The sequence below is a fragment of the Micropterus dolomieu genome, linkage group LG01 (assembly GCF_021292245.1).
Source record: "Micropterus dolomieu isolate WLL.071019.BEF.003 ecotype Adirondacks linkage group LG01, ASM2129224v1, whole genome shotgun sequence".
Lineage (NCBI taxonomy): Eukaryota > Metazoa > Chordata > Actinopteri > Centrarchiformes > Centrarchidae > Micropterus > Micropterus dolomieu.
Genome location: NC_060150.1, coordinates 46,926,402 through 46,949,351, shown reverse-complemented (window position 1 = coordinate 46,949,351; position 22,950 = coordinate 46,926,402). Strand labels below are relative to the sequence as shown.

Genomic DNA, 22,950 nt, shown 5'->3' with positions numbered 1-22,950 from the left:
TTTTTTTTCTACGCCAAAATGGCAGCACAAAGTCTTGCTGGCAATGTTTTCCTTTAACGACCTTTATTTTTGTGTTTGTGCCATTGAGTGTTGTTCACATGCACACACACGGATTTAATATTCACCCCAAAAATGCATCCTTTTTACAAGAAGGATTTTTACCTTTATGATAAACCTGAATGAAATACACAGGGTTTACCAGAAGTATTTGGGACACCGAAGCAACAGTTTGTGCACCATATTGTATTTGCAATATCGCAAATGGTATGTTTCCTCGGTGAATAAGCACATTTGTGCTGAGAATAAAAAATGTATATAAAATGCATGAATTAGACATACACCAGGATTTTACCTGTGTGCATGTGAACACACTCATGGTGATGAGTATTTCTTTGTTCGTGTGACAATCTATGTATAATTTAGATTAATTAAATGTGACGCCAGTTTGGACACAATTAGAAAACAAGCATCCTTTCCTTTTTTTAAGGCAACTTTTTGTACAGTACTTTGATACACTGTGAAATGTTCTTTGTTTTCTTTCACGTTTCCCCCTGTAAGTTTTGCTTTGTTTAAAAAAGACAAATGACTTCCAATCTGCTTCCAACGCCAACAGAGATTCGACTGGTTTGTTTGCCAAATACCTTCTTCTACTATTCTAAATAAAATAAAAAAAGAAGAAAAGAATGTGTTCATAAGAAAAAAGAAACAACTCAGAATTTGATCGGTTTTATTTTTTGTTGTTTTTATCTAGTTTTCATAGGTACACAATCCCAGATGGGATCAGAACAACACAACATAGAGGAAGATTGTGGAAAGACTTTTTTTCCCAAGGAAAACAGAAAGTAATCGCAGGTACAACGGTGGTGGTATAAGGATGAGCGGGAAGCTTCAAGTGTTTTCTTGGAATGTTTTTGTCAAACCTGTTTTATGGATGAAAAATGTAACACAGAACTGGCTCTACATGGTGTAAGTCATCTGCTCAAATAGTTTATTAAAGAGAACGGGACCCGCAGCCTGTTGCACCACCTGTGCTTAAGTCCAAACCTAGCCTAGTTATAATGTCAACTATCTGTGAAATAAAAGCAGTTGCACCATGGAGATAAGTTACACATGACCCAGGGCAAGTGTAAATCACAAAATTAAGTCTTTACTAATGCTAAAACTGCAGCCTTTCTGCCACATGGCATCATTTTTCATTAACTGCATGTCAGTTTGCAACACAGTAGACTTAATTTATTGATATGGTTCAATATTGGTCTAACTTTACTACGATGTGCTACGATGACAAGTGGCTAATGCCAACCAGAACGCTATAGCACACAGTAACCATGACGCTGGACTTCTTATCTTTGATCGTTGATTGGCCTTCATTACAACTTTACGTCTAAACTAGTCAGGTTATGACCCAAGTAACCGTGGTGCAACCAATTTTAGTAGCTGATTTAGTTACAAATTAACTAGAAGTTACCAAGACTCCAGTGTCGACTTTACGATTATTCCCTGCCTTAGTAATTACTCCCTTTATATAAAAATAGAAATATGAATTTCCAATATTTTTACCTTCATATGTCAAAGTGATTAAGTGTGATGTTACTGTGTAACTGCTCCACTGACATTACTTGGAGCTCTGATTTGTACAGAGGTAAGACTTTGTGGATCATATTTGCTACCTATACTCAGGATCTATATCACTCTCGTCTTTCTCTGGTCACATACTCGAGCCCGTGATCTCCATACGCGTCATAGCTCTCGTACTTGGGCAGCGAGGGCCAGTCAGGCTGGTACGCCATTGTGCTGTACACGAACGCCTCTATGGCGCTTCCCGCTGCCAACCTCTCCTCTCCCTCTGTCTGCCCCGCCCACTCCATCACCTCCAGTTTGACCAGAGTCCGCTGGTACATGGTGGGAACCCCTTCAAAGGCGTCCAGGAATGTCAGCATCTGGTCGTCCACTTTGTATATCTCTCCTTGGACTTGGTGACCCTGGTCAGGGATGTTGAGGAGGAAAGGGATGTTGTAATTCCCGGCGATCACTAGCGGGTATTTGTGGGTGGTGCGGGCTGAGGCGAGGAACTCCGCCTTACCATTGGCGCTGTCCAACATACGGTTGTAGTTGGGCTGGCCCTTTTTCAGGGTGCCATAGACAAAGACACGAGCCATGTGTATGAAAGAGGGCGCACACACCTGTAAAACAAAGCAAGGAAGAAGGGTTGGGGGAATGCTGTGAGATGTTATTTAACTTCTTTGTTTTATATTTCTCTGGCAGATACATTTCAGCATTTGCTGCACTGATTTATAGGCATGCAACAAAACATGTAGACGTATGTATGGCCGCATGTATTGGATACTTAGGTAAAAAGAGGAGCAGAACTGTCAACTGAATCTGAGTGTTCAATGTTCAAAGCCTCCATTTTTCCAGCGGCTAGCAGGAGCTGAAGTCAGAAGGTCATTGGTGCCCATCGTGGACTCGTCTACCCCTACGTAGCAGATGCCAGAATGGACAGATGTCAATCATGTACAGAAGTACAAAATGAGGCTTTGCTATGTCACTGGTGAGAATGCTCCCAACTGGATGTTGCTCGGGTACGGGCACCACAGGGAAGATGGTAGTATAAATCCAGAAACGTTTGTTTATAAATGTTAATAGCTTGTTGTAAGATATGATTGTTTCCAGCGTTCAAAACATATGGGACAAACTATTCTTCAGTTTTTTAAAACTTTGTATGCAAAACATGAAAGAAAGCAGCTAACTACTTGTTCATAAAATGCTTTAAAAGTTGGCACATGAACTTGAAAAAAAGAAATATGTTAAACTTTATATAATCTTAAATGTGTAAATGCAACGTATCTCGGAGATACAGACTAAATTGGAAAATGAAGGTCATATTTTAAACAAATAAATATATTATTAATTTAAGATGTCTTAAATAAAGCCCTTCCACGCTGTCTCAAAAGCAAAGCATCACCTGGATGCTTGGTCATTTAAAGGTATTTCAACAGGTACAAAGGACTGGATTGATTGGTACACAGAAAGTAAAATAATGTAGAGTCATAAGGACAATTGCAAAAGAGATCATGTCTTTATTTTATCTATAACTCAGCAGTAAATCATGTTAATTATAGGATACAATCAGTTTTCCAAATTTAAACAAGGATATTAGACATAGGCCTACCAAACTATAAATAATCCATCGGCAACAACAGGCTTCTTTAATTGCCTATAATCACGTGAATGTCATGCGTGGTTATCAAATGCAAACACTTATTTGGCCACAACTGTGATTATTCCGTAAAAAAAACGTTAAAGTTTCACAAAGACATACCTTTGCCATCACCACGGACAAAAAGTGATGTTTATTCGCACGTTATATCTGTTTGATCCAGATAAAAGCAGCTGTAGACGTAAAGAGACTGGGCGAATCACCTGCGCGCGCTCCCGCGGACGGCAATCACTTTTCGGCACGAGTTCAATCTCAAAACCTTTTACACCAGATTGAACGGCATGTTTCCTTGCAACGTTGCGCAACGTTCTGCAACGGGTTTCAAGGTATGTTTTCTCCCGTTTGGTGGGCGTGTCTCATGTGTTACCCAATCTACTGCAACAAGTTTGTAAACACAACGGCGTTAAAAAGCCAGGAAAATGCAGTGCGCTTGCGTACACAACAGGGGACCACCGTTTCCGTTTTGCTACGTTTTGTCTGCGCTGAACTCGCCCCTGTCCTCGTATTGTTGAAGCACTGATTAATTCACTTAACACCCGTTTTTAGTGTGAAACAAGAAGGTATGAACATAGCGGTAGTTATGGTGAAAACCATGACCGGGAGGACTGAAAACCTTAACACATAAGTTAACGTTACACACACATTGCGATTGTTGCGGTTCCTTGCCATTCACTGCGGTTGGCGTGTCAATGTTTATCATAGAAATGATAACACGGGGCCTCCCGCGCGCGCCTCGTGTCCTTCACCTTAAAATGACGGAGTTCAATCTTACCAGGAATGTGATGAAGATGTTGGCTGGTAGTTTCATTAAAATTGTCGGTTCGCGGAAGCGCTTCTTCCCTCAGTCAGCCAAGAATATGACAGCGCATGCGTAGTAAAAATCAGATAGAGGGTGCTTCTTTTTTTGTTTTTTTCTTCCTATTCGTCCAATTAAATGACAAATCTAACAAAAGTGTATAAAGTAATATAGCCTTCTTGGAATTAACTATCTTCATTGAATCTAAGTAGAGAGATAGCTCTTTCAGAAAAACAATGAAATGTGGGGTGTTTAAGAATTTACATTTGTGTAAAAAGTACTTCACTAAAATTATCAGGTTGTTGTATAAAAATTCCAGTTTTCTGTCCTCCATTATAAGACCCAATCTAACATTACTATAAGTCAAGGCTGGTATGGTCAGATTACTATGTAATAGTAAATCTTGGAAGTCCTCCCAAAATAATTTAGAAATATTACAAGAGAACATTAAATGTTCAATGTTTCTATTTCTGTATTGCAGAATACGCATTCATTAAAGTCAATGTTAAATCTTAGTCGTAAAAATTCTTTGCAGGGATATATGTCATTCATTATTTTAAAATGTACTTCTTTAGCTTTAGGTGGTATATGGAAACTGAGGTATTCACATCTAAGCGGTCACAGAGGTGTATTTCTGTAATATATAGGCCTATTTTCTTTTAAGAGGCGATGGAAAACATTTCTTGGTTAGAGAAGATCTTAAAAACTTGTTATTACATTTCTCATCCAAAAAAGAGCATGCTTGATAGAGGGTGCTTCTCAGGTCTTTTAATTGCATCCACGTTTCCCTGCCCGTAACCATGGCTCTAACCAAGGGGGAAAGCCAGAGCTCGGACAGTGAAGCCGACCAAAGCAAGTATATCCAGCTGCATCCTGCATGGAGGGATCCATGTAGGCCCAAAAATGACGTCAAAACCCTGTGACACCCCGTCGCACATGAGAGATGTAACCGTATTGTTTAGATTATAAGCTCTAAGCAAACTATTCGGCCATCAGTGACGCTGCCTTGGTGTTTCACAGGTGAGCCTCATAGCTGGGCTGATTAATCAGTGACGATCCGAGTCAGACAAACACACTGAGCCATGAAACTTTTTATTTATTTTTTTTACATGGTTAAATTTAAGAGATATCAATACAAACTGGGGTTTTTTTTGTGAAGACCACCCAGAAACTGTTTTGCACCTCTTTTGGTATTGCTCACACACCAGAACATTTTGGCAAAACCTCAGCAGATTTATCTTTGACCATATCTATAAAGACTTTGCCTTATTGTGGACGAATGTTTTGCTTTTATAGGCTAAGCTTCCCCTTATATAATTTTGTCTGTTTTATATATGTATTTGTATACTGTTGTGTATATCTTTATAAGTCACATCTGAAATGTAACCCCCTTTTTGCAATAAAGATGACTTAAAAAAAAAAAAAAAAAGCCATGAAACTTTTTGTTGGTGCAGCTACCAGAATTACGGTGTTTCTGCAGTTGTTCTACGTCATTAAACCACGGTTATGCTGCACGATCATGCGCAGTAGACGCTGGTGCCAACAGGAAGTAGCCCTGTAGTAGTATTTTATTGGTCCAAAACTGGCTTCACTCCTCTCCATTCAAATCAGCGGGGTGGCTTCGTCCAGTAATATACTGTCTATGGGCCTTTCTCATTTCCAAAATTTGTGCCTCCTGGATCCTGGAGCCTGTAAACCGGAAGTCAATCTCAGGGCGCCATCTTGAAGGACATCTCAATTCCTACAATGCACATAGGTTGCTTCTCAAGTCTCTGGGCCTTTCCGAAACTGCTTGCTCCTCACTCTCCCTACCTACTTCCACTCCATTTGCGCGTTCATGCGGAGGGTCCGCCACATTGAGTGCCATCCGAAACCAATGAGGGCGGAGTGGTTAAACCCTCAAATGCCGAGTCAGCACCGATGCTGGCTTGTTGAAGGTGTGTAACACCCTTTTCTGCAAGATGATGGACCTTTCTTTCAATTTGCGTTCCATGACTTCGCCGGTTAACATGTAGGAATTTTTTATTTCGAAACTACACTGACATTGTCACGTCACCATTCACAGGTTAACAACGTAGCCCATATGATTTATATTGAAATGTTGTATTTGTGAATGTAACATTTTTCATATAGGCTAAGTTAAAGAGGTTCAAATATATAGGCTTTTCTTTACAATGAATATCAATCTTTTCATAAAAGAATATATTTATTTTTCATAAATATATAAAATCATGTTCGACACGAACACAAAATGAGTGACAAATGCTTTTAGTTTTGTTATTGCAAAAAACACACTTTTCCTCAACATTAATCCTCCTGAATCTTAATACCACTGTTGTTTATTTGATACACGTATTATAGCAGCGAGTGCAGCGGTAACGTCAGATCCTATTTATGCTGGGGAGAGAGGGTAGTTCGTCTGAAAGTGGTCGCTGTATTTAAACTCCTACCTGGGTTAGGGAGCTCGATTTGGCCTGGAGGGTCGGAGTGGAAGTGGGTCTAGGCTGCGGTCGAAAAGTAAAAAAATCTCCTTTCCTAACCTCGATGGAAAACTCATGAGGTCAAGGAAAGATGTAAAGGAGAATTCATAAGAACTTAGGAAAAGAGGATAGCGGGTCTAAGAGAATCCGACTGCTCTTTTCTATGCGACGTAATTATGCGACGGCGGATGTTACTGACGTGGCTTACCGTGATAAAACTACAATGTTCTGAAGATGGACTACAAAAAGCGCATCTTTGACACTGCGCCCCATGTTGTTGTAAAGCAGGCCATCTAAAGGTGGACAACACGGTGGAATATATTACTTAACCAAGATAGCAAAAAGGCAGATAAGGTAGCCTACCAGTCACTAAATAATGGACAGGGTTGTCACATTGACAATGCTTGCTCACACTCACTCATTGGCGTATTTATCAACATGAATCCCAGTTGTATGTATATACAGTGTTTCCCACAGAATGAGACTGTGGAGAGAGAGAGAGAGACTCCCCTATTTACTGGGAGAAATGCCCAAATGTGAAATAATTGCTGCAAAATATGTCTCCTCATGCCATGAAGTGAGGACAACCAGTGGAACCTCAGACTGAATAATTGTACAGTTTCAAATTATTATTATGTTGATCATTTGATATTTTAGTAATTGTTTTGTTTTTACATTTGTCACTGATTTATTTATTTTTTATTTTATTATTATTTTTTAATCAATTCATTATTTTTTTTATTTTTGTCTATTAATATATAGACACACATGTTACTGTTTCATTTATTTATTTTATTTTTATTTTTTTATATATTTTTATTTTTTAACACACACACACACACACACGCAATTACTGTTTTATTTATTTATTTTATTAACCCCATACATTTTAATGAAATGTATGGGGTTGATTGTTCTTATGTTGTATGTATGATGCTTTGGCAATATTGTTGTTACACATTCATGCCAATAAAGCTAATTTGAATTGAATTGAATTGAATTGAGAGAGAGACGGGGCCAGAGGAGATGCTGAGAGAATAAATGCGCTGTGCAGAGAGAGCTCTGTCATCAAATACGATTTTACCCATTTTAAATAGTAACAAAATCAATCGTAAATCACCGCTGATAATGTGTCAGGCCGCCACAAATAAATCAGTGTGTGGGAAACACCTACTGTAGAGGTTATCCAGCTTGATCTTTGCCTTTATTAAGGCGAGGGTGTCAGCATCTGTGACTGAAGTAAAATTAATTTGTTGAAGACTGCAGTACATAACGTGAGGCTACACGCTGCAACATTATCCTCACTTTCATCACGTTACAAGACCAGTAACAGCTGCATGGGTCTCAGTTATAGAGGGTATGCGCATAAAGTCACAGAATGCAGTTACGCTCACTGAGTGGCAGAAAGACGAGCAGCAGTGTTAGCTTGAATCAGCTAAAACACAAACAACACATCTAAAATGGGAAAGAGCTGGACCACTGGTTCCTTGGTAAAGTAAGGACCACTGTCAAGTCCGACTGCCTTTAATTTGAGCAAATAATCACTTGTTTTACTCCCAGTTTGCTAAACGCAGCCATGGTAACAGATGTTTTGCCACTCAGTCCAGCGTGTTCCGGAAAGGGAAGTGACATCAAAGCATACCCTCTATTGTTGACAGTTTAAAATATAGGTTATATGCATATCAGCAAGTTATGGCATAAGAGAGAAAAGGCTTAATAGCCAATGGTAATTTACATGGTGATCAACCTCCTTTATCCGTCATGGTTGGTGATTTATTTTTTTTTATTGTAGAAAACACTTAATGGCTTATTTCAACAACCCGAAACATAAAACGGCGTTGAAACAGTATTAGATTGCAAAAAAGCCAAAAGAAAACAAACCAAAAGAAAGAAGGTAATTGTGAGTTCACCTTCCAGCCAGTTTTAACTGCCGTTTTTGGTAAACGTTCTTTCTCAAACAGAGAATGGGGGTGTGGTTAATAGTCAGACGTAATACATTACCATGATAACCAAACACTCACCGGCTGGAGTGTTCATAAATGATATGCTGTGTTAACATCACTACACTATAAAATTTAGTACACTTTACTGTCTGCCAGGAGTAGCTATTACCCATGATAGAAACTTATGTGCGCGTATCAGCTGTTATCAATCATACAGTCGATGGTCTTGTCACGCACTGCACACGATAACTCCCACTACGTTTTATGGTGCGCCTACTTTACCGCTGGGGTGTGGGGGGTGCCTCCGCCAATGCATTGGTAAAACAGCCGTCAGTAAAACGCATGCTGCAGACCGTATATAAGACGGTGGCAGGTGAAAGTGCGAAGCGTTTTCTGTCATCTGTCCTCCAACACCGCACGCACAAATGCCATAATGAAAATGAACAGCACACTAAACCAAGAGGAGGAAAACAAAAAATAAAATGAAGACCCTCTGTTAGCTAACTTTCTGCAGTAACTATGCTAGCTAACTACACCTGTCTAACTACAACTTAGTTAACTTAGCTAACTAAACAAGAAAGACATACCAACAATCAGACACAGAGACATACCTACTGTAAGTTCTAAATAAATTACATGATAAATTGGTTAGCTAGCTCACAACGATGTTTATTGGTTTGATGCTCTGACTTAACGAAGCGTGACGGCGTGACAGTTTTTTAACGAGGCATGACAGTGCGCCTGTGCAAGCTTGGAGAATGATGTATGACTTACTATTGTCATACGTCACCACCCCGTTTTAACAACTAAGTAACTTTTGTAACTTTGAGCACAAAATTAAGCTATTTGTCAAAAAATATTTGGCGAACTATGTGGGTAAACAACATTGTAAGGAAATGATTCAGAAAAATATGAAATATCATAGAAATGTCAAAATACACTGGAGGGGGGCTTTAAAGTAACATAATCGGCATCTGTATTGCAAGGACCTTGCTAAATGTGGTTGATGGATTTTATCGTTTGAGTTTGATAACGTGCACCGCTTTAAATGTTGCTGCCGCAAGGAATTGTGGGACGGCATTCTCTCCTTTCCTTTCATAAAGGATGGTCTGGTGTACCCTATGCTAAAGGAGATATGAAAGGAAGCATTGAGTCACCTTTCCTTAGCTTTTAGAGAATTCGAACAACTCTTATCATGGCTGAAATACTTCCGGTTCACTTCACTCAGTTAGGAACCTTCCTAAGCAAAAAAGACTTTTCGAACGCAGCCCTAGTGAGGGAAACGTGGATGCAGAAGCACCCCTTGCGTCTCTCCATGCATCCCTGGTGGGCGGGACTAAAGACGCAAGGAAAAGATCCAAGTGAGGGAAATGTGGATGCAATTAAGAGACTTGAGAAGCACCCATAGAGCAGCAAGGATTGAGGAGGCTTGTTGGAGGAGATATAAGCGAGGATACACTGGTGTATCCTTTGCGGAAGTCTTTTCAGCAGCTTTGACGTTTAAAAGAGGCGTGACACGCAGCTGGGCTAACCCATGTTGTTATTGTTTAATGTGATGCGTGGATGGGCAGCAGGATTGTAAAAATGAACACTGAATAGCGCATGGATGAAGTGCCTCTCAATAGAGCTGTGCGCATTTACGCACGAGCAACAGCAACATATATTAATATTTAGGCTAAATAACCGGACACGCCTACAGGATCGGTCAAGATCTAATGTTAATTCATGTTCTGTGTTATTCTACACATCCAAAGGGTCTCACACACAGTCCAGGTACAGTAAAACTGTTTGGAGTAAAGCAGCCGTCCTCCTTGTAGCAGGTCTACGTATGTGTTACATGCCAAGCAGGCCTGTTTTTGTTTTGTTTTCCTCCTGCCTTTTTCCTCCCCCACTAATAATTTTTTAATTGTGTTGGCCTGAAGTACTTTTCAGTATTTGGTCTACCAAAAGTGGTTCAAACTGATCAGGGCACAAATTTCAAGTCCAGAGTGTTTGCCCATGCCCTTGAAACATTAGGCATTAAGCATGTAACTTCTAGTGCCTACCATCCTGAAAGCCAGGGGGCACTAGAAAGGTTTCATCAGACACTAAAATCCATGTTGCGCAAACACTGCTATGGTTCTCCAGGGGACTGGGATGATGGTGTTCCCCTTGTCCTGTTTGCTGTGCAGGAATCCTTGGGTTTTAGTCCTGCTGAACTAGTGTTTGGACATGAGGTTAGGGGCCCCTTAAAAGTCCTTAAAGAACAGCTGGTCATGCCAGAGACTACAGTTACAAGTATACCAGCATATGTAACCAAGCTCAAAGATCGCCTTCAGTTGGCCTGCTCTTTGGCTAGAGATGCCCTGACCTCTTCACAGGTGAGAATGAAGCGGCAGTATGACCGGAAAGCGGTCGTCTGCTTGTTCAATCCAGGTGATAAAGTTTTGCTTCTTTCACCTATACCTGGTTCTGCTCTCTCCACCAAATTTTCTGGTCCATATGTTGTAGAGAAGAGACTCAGTAACACAAACTACCTCATTCAAACCCCTGACCGCAGGCGGCAGACCCGGATGTGTCCTGCCAATATGTTGAAGCTGTACCACGCCAAGGATGACCAGAACATTTCATCCACATCCCATGTTGTGAAGTCGGTCACACCAGTGGCATCGTTCACAAAGGCGGGCTCTTCTGATGAGGATGGGCTAGTGATGGGTAATGCTAAGCCACAGGGGGTGAGGCTAGGTAACAAGGAGATCTTGTCTAATTTGTCCCCACTACTTATCTCATCTTTCTGATACCCAACGTGGTGAGGTTGAAAAACTCATACAGGAGTTCCCATGTTTGTTTAATGACGTCCCCTCGGTCATAGTTCATGACATAGTTCTGACTAACCCGAAACCGATCAAGCAGCATGCGTAGTGGATCAGTCCAGCCAAGAGGGAAGTCATGAAGGAGGCTGACTACCTTGTGAGAAATGGATTTGCAGTACCAAGCTCTAGTCCATGGAGTTCTCCGTATCTCCTAGATACCAAGTCGGACGGAAGTCCAAGATTCTGCACTGACTTCCGCAAGGTAAATGCTGTAACCGTGCCGGATGCATATCCGTTGCCCCTCATTGACGACTGCATTGATGAAATTGGTCCTGCAATGTATGTCCCTAAACTGGACATGTTAAAGGGATATTGGCAAGTTCCCTTAACACCACATGCCTCTGAAATCTCTGCATTTGTAACTCCTGACAGTTTTTTGCAATATACTGTCATGCCCTTTGGCATGTGTAATGCCCCTGCTACTTTTCAGAGAGTGGTGAACAAAGTATTGGGCGGTATTTCAAACTGCAGAGCATACTTAGATGACATCGTTGTATATTCTGATGACTGGGTCAGTCACGTGACAACCCTGAGGGATGTTTTTGGATGCCTGTCAGCCGCATCCCTAACGCTTAACCTTGCCAAATGTGAGTTTGGGAAGGGTACTGTTCTTTATCTTGGTCAGCAGGTTGGTTGAGGACAGGTGTGTCCTGTTGATGCAAAGATCAAGGCCATGGCTGTATTTCCTGTACCATCTACCAGGAGAGAGCTGCGTCGTTTCCTTGGGATGGCTGGGTACTATCGCCGGTTCTGTAAAAACTTCTCCTCTGTGGCAGCCATATTGACCGCCTTAACCAGTCCTTCAAAACCCTTCGTTTGGTCTGGTGAGTGCAAACGGTCTTTTGAAAATCTGAAAAGCATCCTGTGTTGTGCTCCTGTCCTGTCTGCCCCAAACTTCTCTGTGCCCTTCAAGCTCGAAGTTGATGCCAGTGCAGTTGGGGCTGGAGCTGTTCTGCTGCAAGAAGACCAGCAGGGAATTGATCACCCCGTGAGTTATTTCTGACGCAAGTTTAATAACCAGCAACTTAAGTATTCCACCACTGAGAAAGAAGCTCTTGCACTATTGTTTGCATTGGAACAATTTGAAGTTTACTTGGGATCAAGTGTCAAGCCTATCAAGGTGTTCACTGACCATAATCCTCTTGTATTCCTCTCCGGAATGCACAATACCAACCAACGCCTTATGCGTTGGTCTCTATTAGTGCAGGGCTACAATCTGGAGATTCTGCACAAAAAGGGGTCTGAAAATGTACTTGCAGATGCTTTGTCACATGCAGTGTAGTTGTTCCAAACATGTTTGGACTTATAAGGGTGGGGGTGTTACATGCCAAGCAGGCCTGTTTTTGTTTTGTTCCTGCCTTTTTCCTCCCCCACTAATTTCTCCTCAGGTGTTGAATGGGTGACTGGCTCACACCTGTGCAGCCTGGCCGAGCTGCACATTGGCCAAAGGAGGTTGGAGCTGGCCAACCAGGATGGAACATGCGAAATAAAAGAAGCACCCTAGAAGAGTTTGGGCTCTCACCCCATGCAATCAGCCTTGTTTGTAGCAGCAGTGTACCACGGCCCTTTGTTACATGTTGTAGTTTGTTGAATAAACTTTCATCTGCTGAGTTCTTATCGGCACTTTTATGTTGCACCCCTTGAGCCGGGGTCGTAACGGTATGATTTTTAATAAACTTAAGAAATTATTATTTAGGGAATATTAATTCATACCTCGGAAACCAGGGCACCACCGAAAGATTTGCTTCTCCGCCCGAGGCTTTAGGTCCTTGAGTATAGCTTGATAATTACACGAATTTCTGGTAATTCATTAGTTATTAATGGTTCAGTTATTCTGAAATCGTCAGTTTCAAATCTGAGGATAAATCACTGTGATCAAGGTGAAATTTATTGACTAACTAAAGGGAGTGTAACTGTGGGAATATTACAGGAGTAACAGTCAACATGAACAAACCAGCAGGTAATGAACAGAATATGTAATAAGCCAAGATCAGTACACTAGGCTCGATGGAATTTCAGTTTATATTGTAGAGGGAGAGGATTCTATGAGGATGAGGGAACGAATGGTCGGAAATTATGTTGCAAATTTAGTTTGAATTAAAGCTGCATTAATTCTGGAGCTCCGCTGGTGCGGCTGTGAATTTGCTTCGCGATTCGGATGCTGCATGAAGGTGTTATACGTCACTTCCTGTGTCCCCTTTGTGGCGCTACATAGCACTTGGCGCTATGACTAGAAATGAATATTGGCGTATAGATGTGTTCGGGGTGGGACAGTTATCAAGCACGTAAAGTTTTGTGCAGATGTGAGCATGTACACTGAAGTTACAACAATTTCCTGTGTCATGGCGAAGAGTTGATCTTTGACGCCACGGAACGCCCATTGACGAAAACTCACAGATAGCACAACTTTTCATCGTCAATGCCTTTAGAAGGCACAGCAGAAATTTGAAGTCGATCCGACTAAATCCCTAGGAGGAGTTTGTTAAAGTACGGAGTGTGTAAGTCATCCAAAAATGGCCGTGAAATTCAAAATGGCTGACTTCCTGTTGAGTTTAGGGTATGGGTTCTTGAGGCTTTTTTGTGCGTCTTGATATGATACATGTCCCCAGAAAATTTCGTGCATGTAGGTTGAACGTGGACAAGGGGCAAATTTTTTTTAAATATGAAATTTTTCACCAATTCTGACGTGTGCAAAATTTGAGTTTTCGAGTATGTTTAGGCCCCCAAAATTGAGCTTACTTTGCAGAGGGAAAAAAACAAAACAAAAAACATCTCTTCAGTTTCAATAGGGACCTCCCATGGTTCGTGCTCGGGCCCTAATAATATCTTCAGTTTCAATAGGGACCTCGCACAGTTCGTGCTCGGGCCCTAATAACCTAGGGTTTTCTTGACTATAGATGAGAGCCCAACTAGACACCAGAGACACCAACGAGTCAGGGAGTGTAGTTTGTTTTGCCTTACTTTTGTCGTAATTCCCCGTAGCAAAGGCTCACTGCCGGTTGGCTCGAGGATGTTGTCCTGGCCAGACACCCCAGTGGCGTCTCGAGTTGAGTTCAAACCGGTGGATTTGTTCCGGAGTCCTTTGAGGGAAGTTCCCGAAAGCGTATTTACAAGAGGATACTAGAGTTTAGTTTCAAGAGGTGGTGGTGATGGCGCAATGGATAAGACACTTGCCTTTGGTGTGAGAGACCCCCCCCCCCCCCAAGCAATTGTAAGTCGCTTTGGTTAAAAGCATCAGCTAAATGAATAAATGTAAATGTAAGAGAGCTAGACAAAAGACAACAAGGTCTTTTATCTATTTCCCTTTTTTGGGACGTGGTGACGTCATTTTGGAGAGGGAGTTTCTCTGGGGGAGTTATCTCAAAAGTGTTACCTTTTTAGTGGGATAAAGAAAATATATACTTTGCGCGTATTTTCCATTTAATCTCTCTCTCCATAATATCAACATTTGAAAAATACTTAGTTCTAAACATTTAGATAAAGACAAGCAAAACAAGATTAAGCACTAGAGGCTTAATGGTTTCTTAATTGTTATATACTTCATAAAAGGCGTAACAAAGCTTAACTACACGTTTCCAGTGTAAACTTGATGGTTACATGTTTTAACTCAAGAGACAATTTAGATGTAAGCATGGCAGCAAACAATTCGTTTATACCATTACATGGTGATAGATATTTGGCGCTCATTGTTGGTGTAAGCAGAGTTTTAAACGCTTGTGTGTTATACCTTTTCTATCCTCTTGGTGGAGCTTGGGTTCTACAAGAGGACAGTAGATATTCAACTTTGAGATTCACCACTTGAACTAGGAACTGGGGAGCGGGTTATACACACGAGCGTACGGATGATTGTTTTAATAAGAAATTGTATATGAAACATTTAGCTAAAGCATTAGACATTAAACAGACAGTGATTACTAGTGAATAATAGGAAGAAATTAAAACAAAACAAAGAGGAAATTAGGAAACTCTTCAAGATTACTTTCTTATGATTCTCTAGCTTTCAGACATCACTAAAGGATAACAACAGGGTCATTACTACTAAACTAAGAGGCAAACACCACTACTAACTTGGCAAGGATTATTATTTAAACAGAACAAACACAGTTTAGAATGAAACATTTGTTGGTTCAAGAAGGCAGGGGTTGTTAGTGTCCAACCCCGATTCGCATTCCTGACATCACATTTGCACATCGGCTAAAGAGAGAGGGGAGTGGTGTTTTATGGCTCAGCCATTCTGTGGGGAAAAAAATCAGGTTGAGGCAGGACGGGTGGTACTTTTGATGTCCGGAGGTGACCTGTGGAGAGAGAGGGGTTGGGCAGCCCCTTTGCTGTCCTGCTGTCTCCAGTGACACCTTTACAGCGAGAGGGGTTCACTAAGGCTCTTTGAATACACAGTCCTTAAGCGATGCATGTCTGATTGAGTCTCTGCAGATCCTTACCAAAACACCAGGTGATGTCTCTAGTTTTTGCATGTCAAAAGGCCAACTCCAGGGGAGGAAAACTCCCCCCCCCTTTTGGCATGATCTGACCTCACCTCCTTTTTGAGGTGAGAGGCTGGTTGATCCCATTACATCCTGATCAGTCATGAGCTCCATCAGAGCGTCTAAACATGGATAATAGAAGCTGAAATTTTAATTCTGTTTCCTCTGTTCTGTCAAGTTTATTACTGCAGGTTTTTTTGTTTTGTCCCACGATATTTGCTGTGACATTACTGCAGGGATGGAAACATTTAAATAACTGACAGCAGGCTCTCTTATCATCAAAGTAAATCATTAAAGATGACACTCATAGAACTTCAATATAACACACAAGAAAGAAATGTCCTGGAATGCTACAGTGACCGGTGGAGGTGTGGTAAAATGCCCAGTCTGATAAAATAATTAGTTTGTGGGGAGTGGATGGATGATTTAGCCTATATGCGTATAGGCCTATACGAGTTCCGTTAATGTCCGAACCGACCCGCGCATCACACCAACTCAGCTGCTATCATCGTGACAAAACAGAGCAAACAGCTGCTGAAGTTAAATTATTAGGTTGTAATATCAACCAGAGCATTCAGATCTGGTCTCCTGTGTTTCATGTTATAATAATAGTGTCCATGAAGTCTGCACAGGTCATTCCAACAGTAGAGTCCTGTGATGGCAGCTGTAATTGGGGCTATATGAGATAAATGTTACTGTGTCATTTTGTAAAGGGACTGATGATGGAACGCTCATCTCATCAAGATGATGGCTGAAACGATCTCTTGTCTTCAGGCAAAAGGCGCACCGCAAAAAAAGTAGTACTGTGTGAATGATTAGCTGCTGTAATCTGTGACTGTTTTCAACAGATGATGTAATGTTGATTGGAACCTCGAGATGTTTCTACCTGTTATAATGTTGACAGACATGTTTATGGATTGTGAAGAAATTATCTGCAGCCTTTAGTTCCAAAAGCTGGTCTGCTCATCTGACAGAGATCACACCTCTAACTGCGTCCAACAGGTCGTATTTAAAGGGATACTATGGGATTCTGCAGAGAGTTTGTTGATAAACAAACTCATGAACGCGCATTGCTATGGTAACCAGTCCTACTCTGCTGAAATATAGCAGAATCCACAGCTGTCCGAGAGCAAGTTAGCCTCAATTAGAGCTATAGCAGTACTGTAGAAGGTGTGACAACAAGCCTGTCAATATTTAAATATTTAGTGAAGCAAAATACTTTTCTAAGCCTAAATCTAAGACATGGAGTCTAGTATGTTTTTTGGTAGGTTTATCGAGAGGAACTTCAATAGTTACAATTAGTGAACAAACATCAAACAAACAACATGTAAGCACACAAACGCAGCATCCAAAACACAACAGAGTATAAAACTAGTTATTTGAAATAGTTTGTACAAAAATACAGTGACTGATAAGAGTTGAGAAGCACAGGAGCAAGTTTTCTCCAGGGCCGACGTCAGTGCTAATTTTGGGGCTAACCTCCTTCACTCTTTATTCAACAGTTGGCAGCAACACACGGGAGCTCCTCTTTAGTCCTGAGAAGCTGCAGTCTTTATTCACCGGCCACTGTAACTTCTACTATACGTTTACTGCTGAACAAACCTTATTGCTTATTGATGTCGCTTTAAAATGACAGCTCCGAGGAAAGGACATCTCATGCTGATCAACAGGGATGGAGGGAGGCGGTTGTTTTGAATGTCAGTGCAAAGCAGAGGGAGGATGGCATCTTTGAGCCCAGGAATGGAAAATTTCGGATATGTTGAGAGTATGGCGAGTGAATCGGACGATGAGCAAGCAGAATGGCAGGAGGTAACATCGAAGAGAACAAGAAAGAAGAATTCTGTGTCCAGCCACAGTGAGCTGGAACAACAGCACGAAATGAAAAAAGTGAGGAAAACAAATGGGACGGAAGAGTGGAAAGTGGTGATTGAGTTTGGAGAAGTTTCTGGTAAACTACATAGCTAGCAAACTACATCCAGTAAAACTTACAAAGGCAATTCACGAATAGATCGGACACATTAGACAAGCAAGATTCCTGAGTAAAGGGAAGATGTTGATTGAAGCAGTGAATATAGTTCAACAGCAACAGATACTGAAAATGAAGACCTTGAATGAAGTACGAATTAAAAGTCACGTTCCTGGGGCTAATCGTAAGATTAGAGGAGTGATTAGTGGAGTCCCATTAGATATTGAAGAAATGAAGAAAGAAATGAAAGGAGATAGAGTCACGGTAGTGAAGCGCCTTCCTACGAGATACCAGGGGAAATTAGTCGATAGCCTATCTGTGCTACTGCAATTTTAGGGAGATATGCCACAGAAAGTGATGATTGGATGCATATGCTTTAATGTGAGGGAATTTATACCTAAGCCACTACGTTGCTTTAAATGTCAGAGAAATGGACATGTAGCAGATCAGTGTAAATCTAAACCAAGGTGTGCTAGGCGTGCTGGAGAACATGGATGTGGCCGCTGCGCAGTAGGTGCTAAAACGAAATGTTGTAACTGTGGGGGGAAGTGCTGCGTATCAGGGATGTGAAGTTCAAAAAAGCGCAAAAGATATTCAGAGATAAAAAATACAAAACAAAGTATCATGTGCTGAAGCAGCAAAACAAGTCTCATTGGGAGCGACAGTGGATGCTCAAGCAATGGGGTATAACACTCTCTCAGCAAAAGACTTCCCTAAACTACCACAAATGCATAGCATGAGTGCCATTAAGTGTTCACATAAATGTGCAGTGGAAGATAATACTCTGATAGTGGATAAGTTTAAATTTGTTCATAGGTATCGTAGGGAATGTAGCGATGCAGCAGACAAAGAAAAGGTAAAGGCTGAGGACTATTGTTGAGGCAGCAAAAGATTATTTGGGGATCATGGAGATGACTGTAGACAAGTTACATGGAATTAGCGCCTAGTGATGGAACCTCTCAGTTTAGTGATTAAGTTCGTAATGGATTTCCTTATCCTTCAATGGAATGCCAGAAGCCTCATAGCAAATGGACAAGAATTTAAGAGATATGTGTGTTGTGAACTCAACCAGACACACTTCAAAGAAGGTCAGATGGTGTCAAAAGAGGGAGGGAAGTTTCCCTCCCCAAGAGTTGACCTTTTCACATGTAAAAACCAGAGACATCGCCTGGTGTTTGGTAAGGACCGAAAGAGACTCAGTCAGACAATGAATCGCTTAAGGATTGTGTATTCAAAGAGCCTTAGTGAACCTTTCTAGCCGTAAAGGTGTCACTAAAGACAGTCCACAGGACAGGAAAGGGGGCGATCTGACCCCTTCTCCCTCACGCAGGTCACCTCCAGCCTCAACCTGACTCTTTTCTCTCCACAGAACGGCTGAGCCATAAACCACCATTTCATTCTCTGATAGCCGATGCGATAAGCCAGGACTGCAAAGAAAAGAGACCATAAAAACCCCTGTTTCTCGAACCAAGCAAGGTTCCACTATAACTGTGTTTGTTCTGTTTAAATAATAACCTTGCTATTAAGTAATGACCCTGTTGTTATCCTTTAGTGATGTTTGAAGACTAGCAGACCCATAAGAAAGTAATCTTGAACTAGTTTTCTAACCTCTTTCTGTTTTGTCTTAATTCATCCCTGTTACTCCCTAGTAGTAATCTGTTCAGTATTAACTAATGCTTTAGTTAAATGTTTCATATACAATTTCCTACTAAATTATCCATTGAAACGCTCGTGTGCATCACCAGCCTCTCAGTTAAAGTGGAGTGTCTACTCTTTTCTTGTGTGACCCGAGCGCCACCAAGGGGACAAGAAAGGTATAACACGCAAGTGTTTAAAACTCGGCTTACACTGACAGGATCGCTACCTATCACCATGTAATTGCATAAATGAAACTTTGCTGTCACGCTTACATCTAAATTGTCTCGTGAGTTAAAACCAGTAACCAGCAAGTATACTGAGGACAGGTAATTAAGCTTTGTTACGTTTTATATAACCATTATAACCTTTTTCCATAGAGTTTAGCGTTGTTTTAACTGTCTTTATCCGAATGTTTAGAACTAAGTATTTTTCCAAATGTCGATATTGTGGAGAGAGAGATTAAAGGGAAATACGCGCAGCGTATATTTCTTTATCCCAAAAAGTTAACACCTTAGCGACGTCCGGGAGACCATCCCCAAAATTGACGTCACGCTACCTAGCGGGATCAATAAAAAGGCCGTGCTGTCTTTTGTTCGCTCACTTCTCCACGGCTCTGACGACAGAACCCTGAGTGGGCTCCGCTATAGCGACACCAAACGAACTGAGATCAGAGTAAAAGCCTTGGCTGACGGCCCGTTGCTGCAAGCGCTTCCCACCGAGGACTCCGGGACAAACCCACCGGTTTCGAACCCAACTCGAAACGCCACTGGGGTCGGGCCAGAACCGACTCCGCGAGCTAACCGGCAGTCGAGCCTTGCTACGGGACCTGCGGCAACGGTAGGGCAAAACAAACCACACTTTGTGACTCCCCTGCTGAAAAAACACGGCTTAAACCAGCTTAAGATGGTTGCTGGTTTGAGCTGGTTATGCTGGTTTATTAGATTGGTAAAGCTGGTAACAGGCTGGTGCAGCTGGTTCCCCATCCTTTCTGAACTGGTTACTCAGCTGGGCCATGGTTCAGGCTGGTCTGCCAGCTGGGTCAAGCTGGTGTCAGGCAGGTTAAGTTCACTGAAGCACTCAGCGCACTCAAATAAGATTTCAATATTAAACTGGCAACTCTGTATAGATAAGTAAAACAACCTGAGGTTTTGAATAGATGTACAATATTTACAAAAACCTATATGCCAACATCTGGTTCTTCAGTTACTATGTATTACTGGTGTATTACTTTTTTATGCAGTCTATGGTTACTGGTCAAGAAGGTTGCACTTGTCTGAAAGCAGTGCTTGGTTCCAAGATCGACTCAAACAACCCAAACATAATGTGTTAAAGAGCTTTCCCTTGCCTTTGTGTGGCCCACAAATTTCAGAGAAGGACCCTCTTTGAACTTTGCCATGCATGTGACCCATCCCCTGTGAAGCAGTAAAGACCCTACACTACCCTATGGAAACATCATAATTGGCAAAGATGATTTTCTTTGTTTGTCTCCAGCTGAATTTATAAAACAGTCATCACAGAAATACCTTCAAAGGGAAGATAATATACCTGTTTTTCCTATAACTTTAATGACACTAAGATACAACCTTCCTTACACTGGAACACTAGACAAAAGGTCACATCTGATGGCAAGATAAGCATTTACTAAAAGACGGCAGAACTCACTGGAAAGAGGAATTAACTTGAATGCAAAAAATAAATGCTGACCAAAGGTGAGTACTTACACATGATAATGAAATGTTATCAAATGTCCTATTTAAATACTCAAATGGCCCTCTTTTTATCATCTATTTCAATGCAATTCAACAATATGCTTGCATTACTTAAAGAAAAGACACAAGATATGTCAAAAACATTTAATCAGTAAGTCAATAACCAAACATTATAAAGAATTCAAGACCCACTTATATCTTTACAGAAAAACAAAATACATCAATAAAACACTGAAATGTAAGACAAGATGATCCAGATTGGAGCTGCTATTCAAACACATTTTAATACCAATTAATCATCTTGTGTCATTTATAAAAAAAAGAAAAGTCCAAACTCTGATTCCAGCTTCTCAAATGTGATTTTCTGGTTTCCTCTGCGACAACAAAATTAATATCTTTGTTGTGGACAAAAGATATTTGAGGAAGTCTTCTTTAGATTTTCCAACATTTTATTTGACCATTTTAGACCACACAACAAATTGAGGAAATAATAATCAAGACAGATTAATGACAATGAAGATAATTAGATTTCATAACATGTACAGTACAAGTCACTAAGGTGTCCCTAATGTGAACAACTACTGCCATGTTTTAATCTCTCTCATAAGTGTTTGGTAATTCACACACAAACACTTTCTCAGCACATTCTATGACAAGACACTTGTGGTATAATCTCTCTACTGAAATCAGCTGCATTTGTGATCTATCACCATGTCTGACGCAGGCAATGTGTGGCACAGACACCCCTTGTGGGAAGGCAGCTGGAAGTGTAAAATGGGATGAAAAGCAAGGCAAGTTCGCTTTTTCCATCTACCTCATAAGAGAGAATCTGATGCAACTCTCCCCTAGATCCATCAGCCAATCTGACGCTCCAATCATTGCGTCTCTTTGCTCGACTGTAATCACGGCTGGTAAAAACAAGACCTTGGTGAATCATTCTCTTGTGTGTGAGGATTTCATTTGGAGGCTGTTGTCCTGCTGCACCAAAAGCCTGCTGCTCTGCCTGTGTGAGATGTTTGACTTGTCCACCATCCAGAACCGTGGTGTTGTGGCATTTTTTGTAATTCTGAACTTTTGAGTAGTCAGTCATTTGACTACAGAAACCAAAAACACGGTCACTTACTCTGTGTTTGGTTGCAAAATGGGACATTGATCTGTGAAGCAAAAATTTGCCCACAATCTGTTTGGGAACATCTTTTGTGCCATGTACCAACTTAAGAAGATTCCCGTTAGCGCTTTCAAAAACAAAGGCAGAGTGTGCCCATAAAGGACCCAACAACTTCAGACTTGGTCAGATGTGTGATGGACATTTGAGGTCATGGCTGCCTCTCCAAACAGAGCTTGAAATCTTATCACAAATTCTAACAGCATCTCATCTGCTTTGTTGACCTCAAAACTAACTTCTTCTTGCAAAAGCAGGTAGACTGCTGAAACAAGAAGGGAAAGATGCTTTGTGTATTTCCCATCTATAAGTCCTTCCAGGCATGGCAAACTATAAAACAGCCAACCCCTCCACTCTGATGCTTTCCAGTATTTAAAATCTGAGATGGGTCTGGGAAGTCGAGTGATAAGGTGTGGTGGTTTGATATTTTGGATTCTCTCATTCAATACTCTCAATGTACTTGGGTCACCAATGTAATATGGCACATCTGTGCTCTGAAGTAGAAGGGCTGCATGCTGCCTTGCAACACCCAACAAAACAGCATGCATATAATCAGGGACAAAGTCCCACACAATGTCAAAGCATGGCATATTAATCAAAGGAGTTGGCCCTTTTACTCCCCTTACATTTTTCTGTAGGATGAGAGCTTCCTCCATGTCATTTAACATGCTCTCTGCATCTCTGTCAGGGTAATCTGTTTCTG

General features: G+C 41.2%; 1 protein-coding gene across 5 annotated transcripts in view; it reads right to left on the bottom strand.

The window, feature by feature from the left end:
* Nucleotides 1–710: 710 nt before the first annotated feature.
* The window catches only part of LOC123968441 (gamma-glutamylaminecyclotransferase B-like), a 25,455-nt gene continuing 3,215 nt past the window's right edge, over nucleotides 711–22,950 (bottom strand). For 2 of the 5 annotated variants that reach the window (XM_046045230.1, XM_046045249.1), the window contains exon 2: nucleotides 711–2,183. In XM_046045230.1, the coding sequence (XP_045901186.1) occupies nucleotides 1,689–2,159 (471 nt within the window). In that variant the 5' untranslated portion in view covers nucleotides 2,160–2,183 and the 3' untranslated portion in view covers nucleotides 711–1,688. Of the gene's footprint in view, nucleotides 2,184–3,322; nucleotides 3,526–3,992; nucleotides 4,130–6,466; nucleotides 6,604–22,950 lie in introns of those variants that run through there. The other 3 variants (XM_046045238.1, XM_046045213.1, XM_046045221.1) reach the window with 3 other exon arrangements.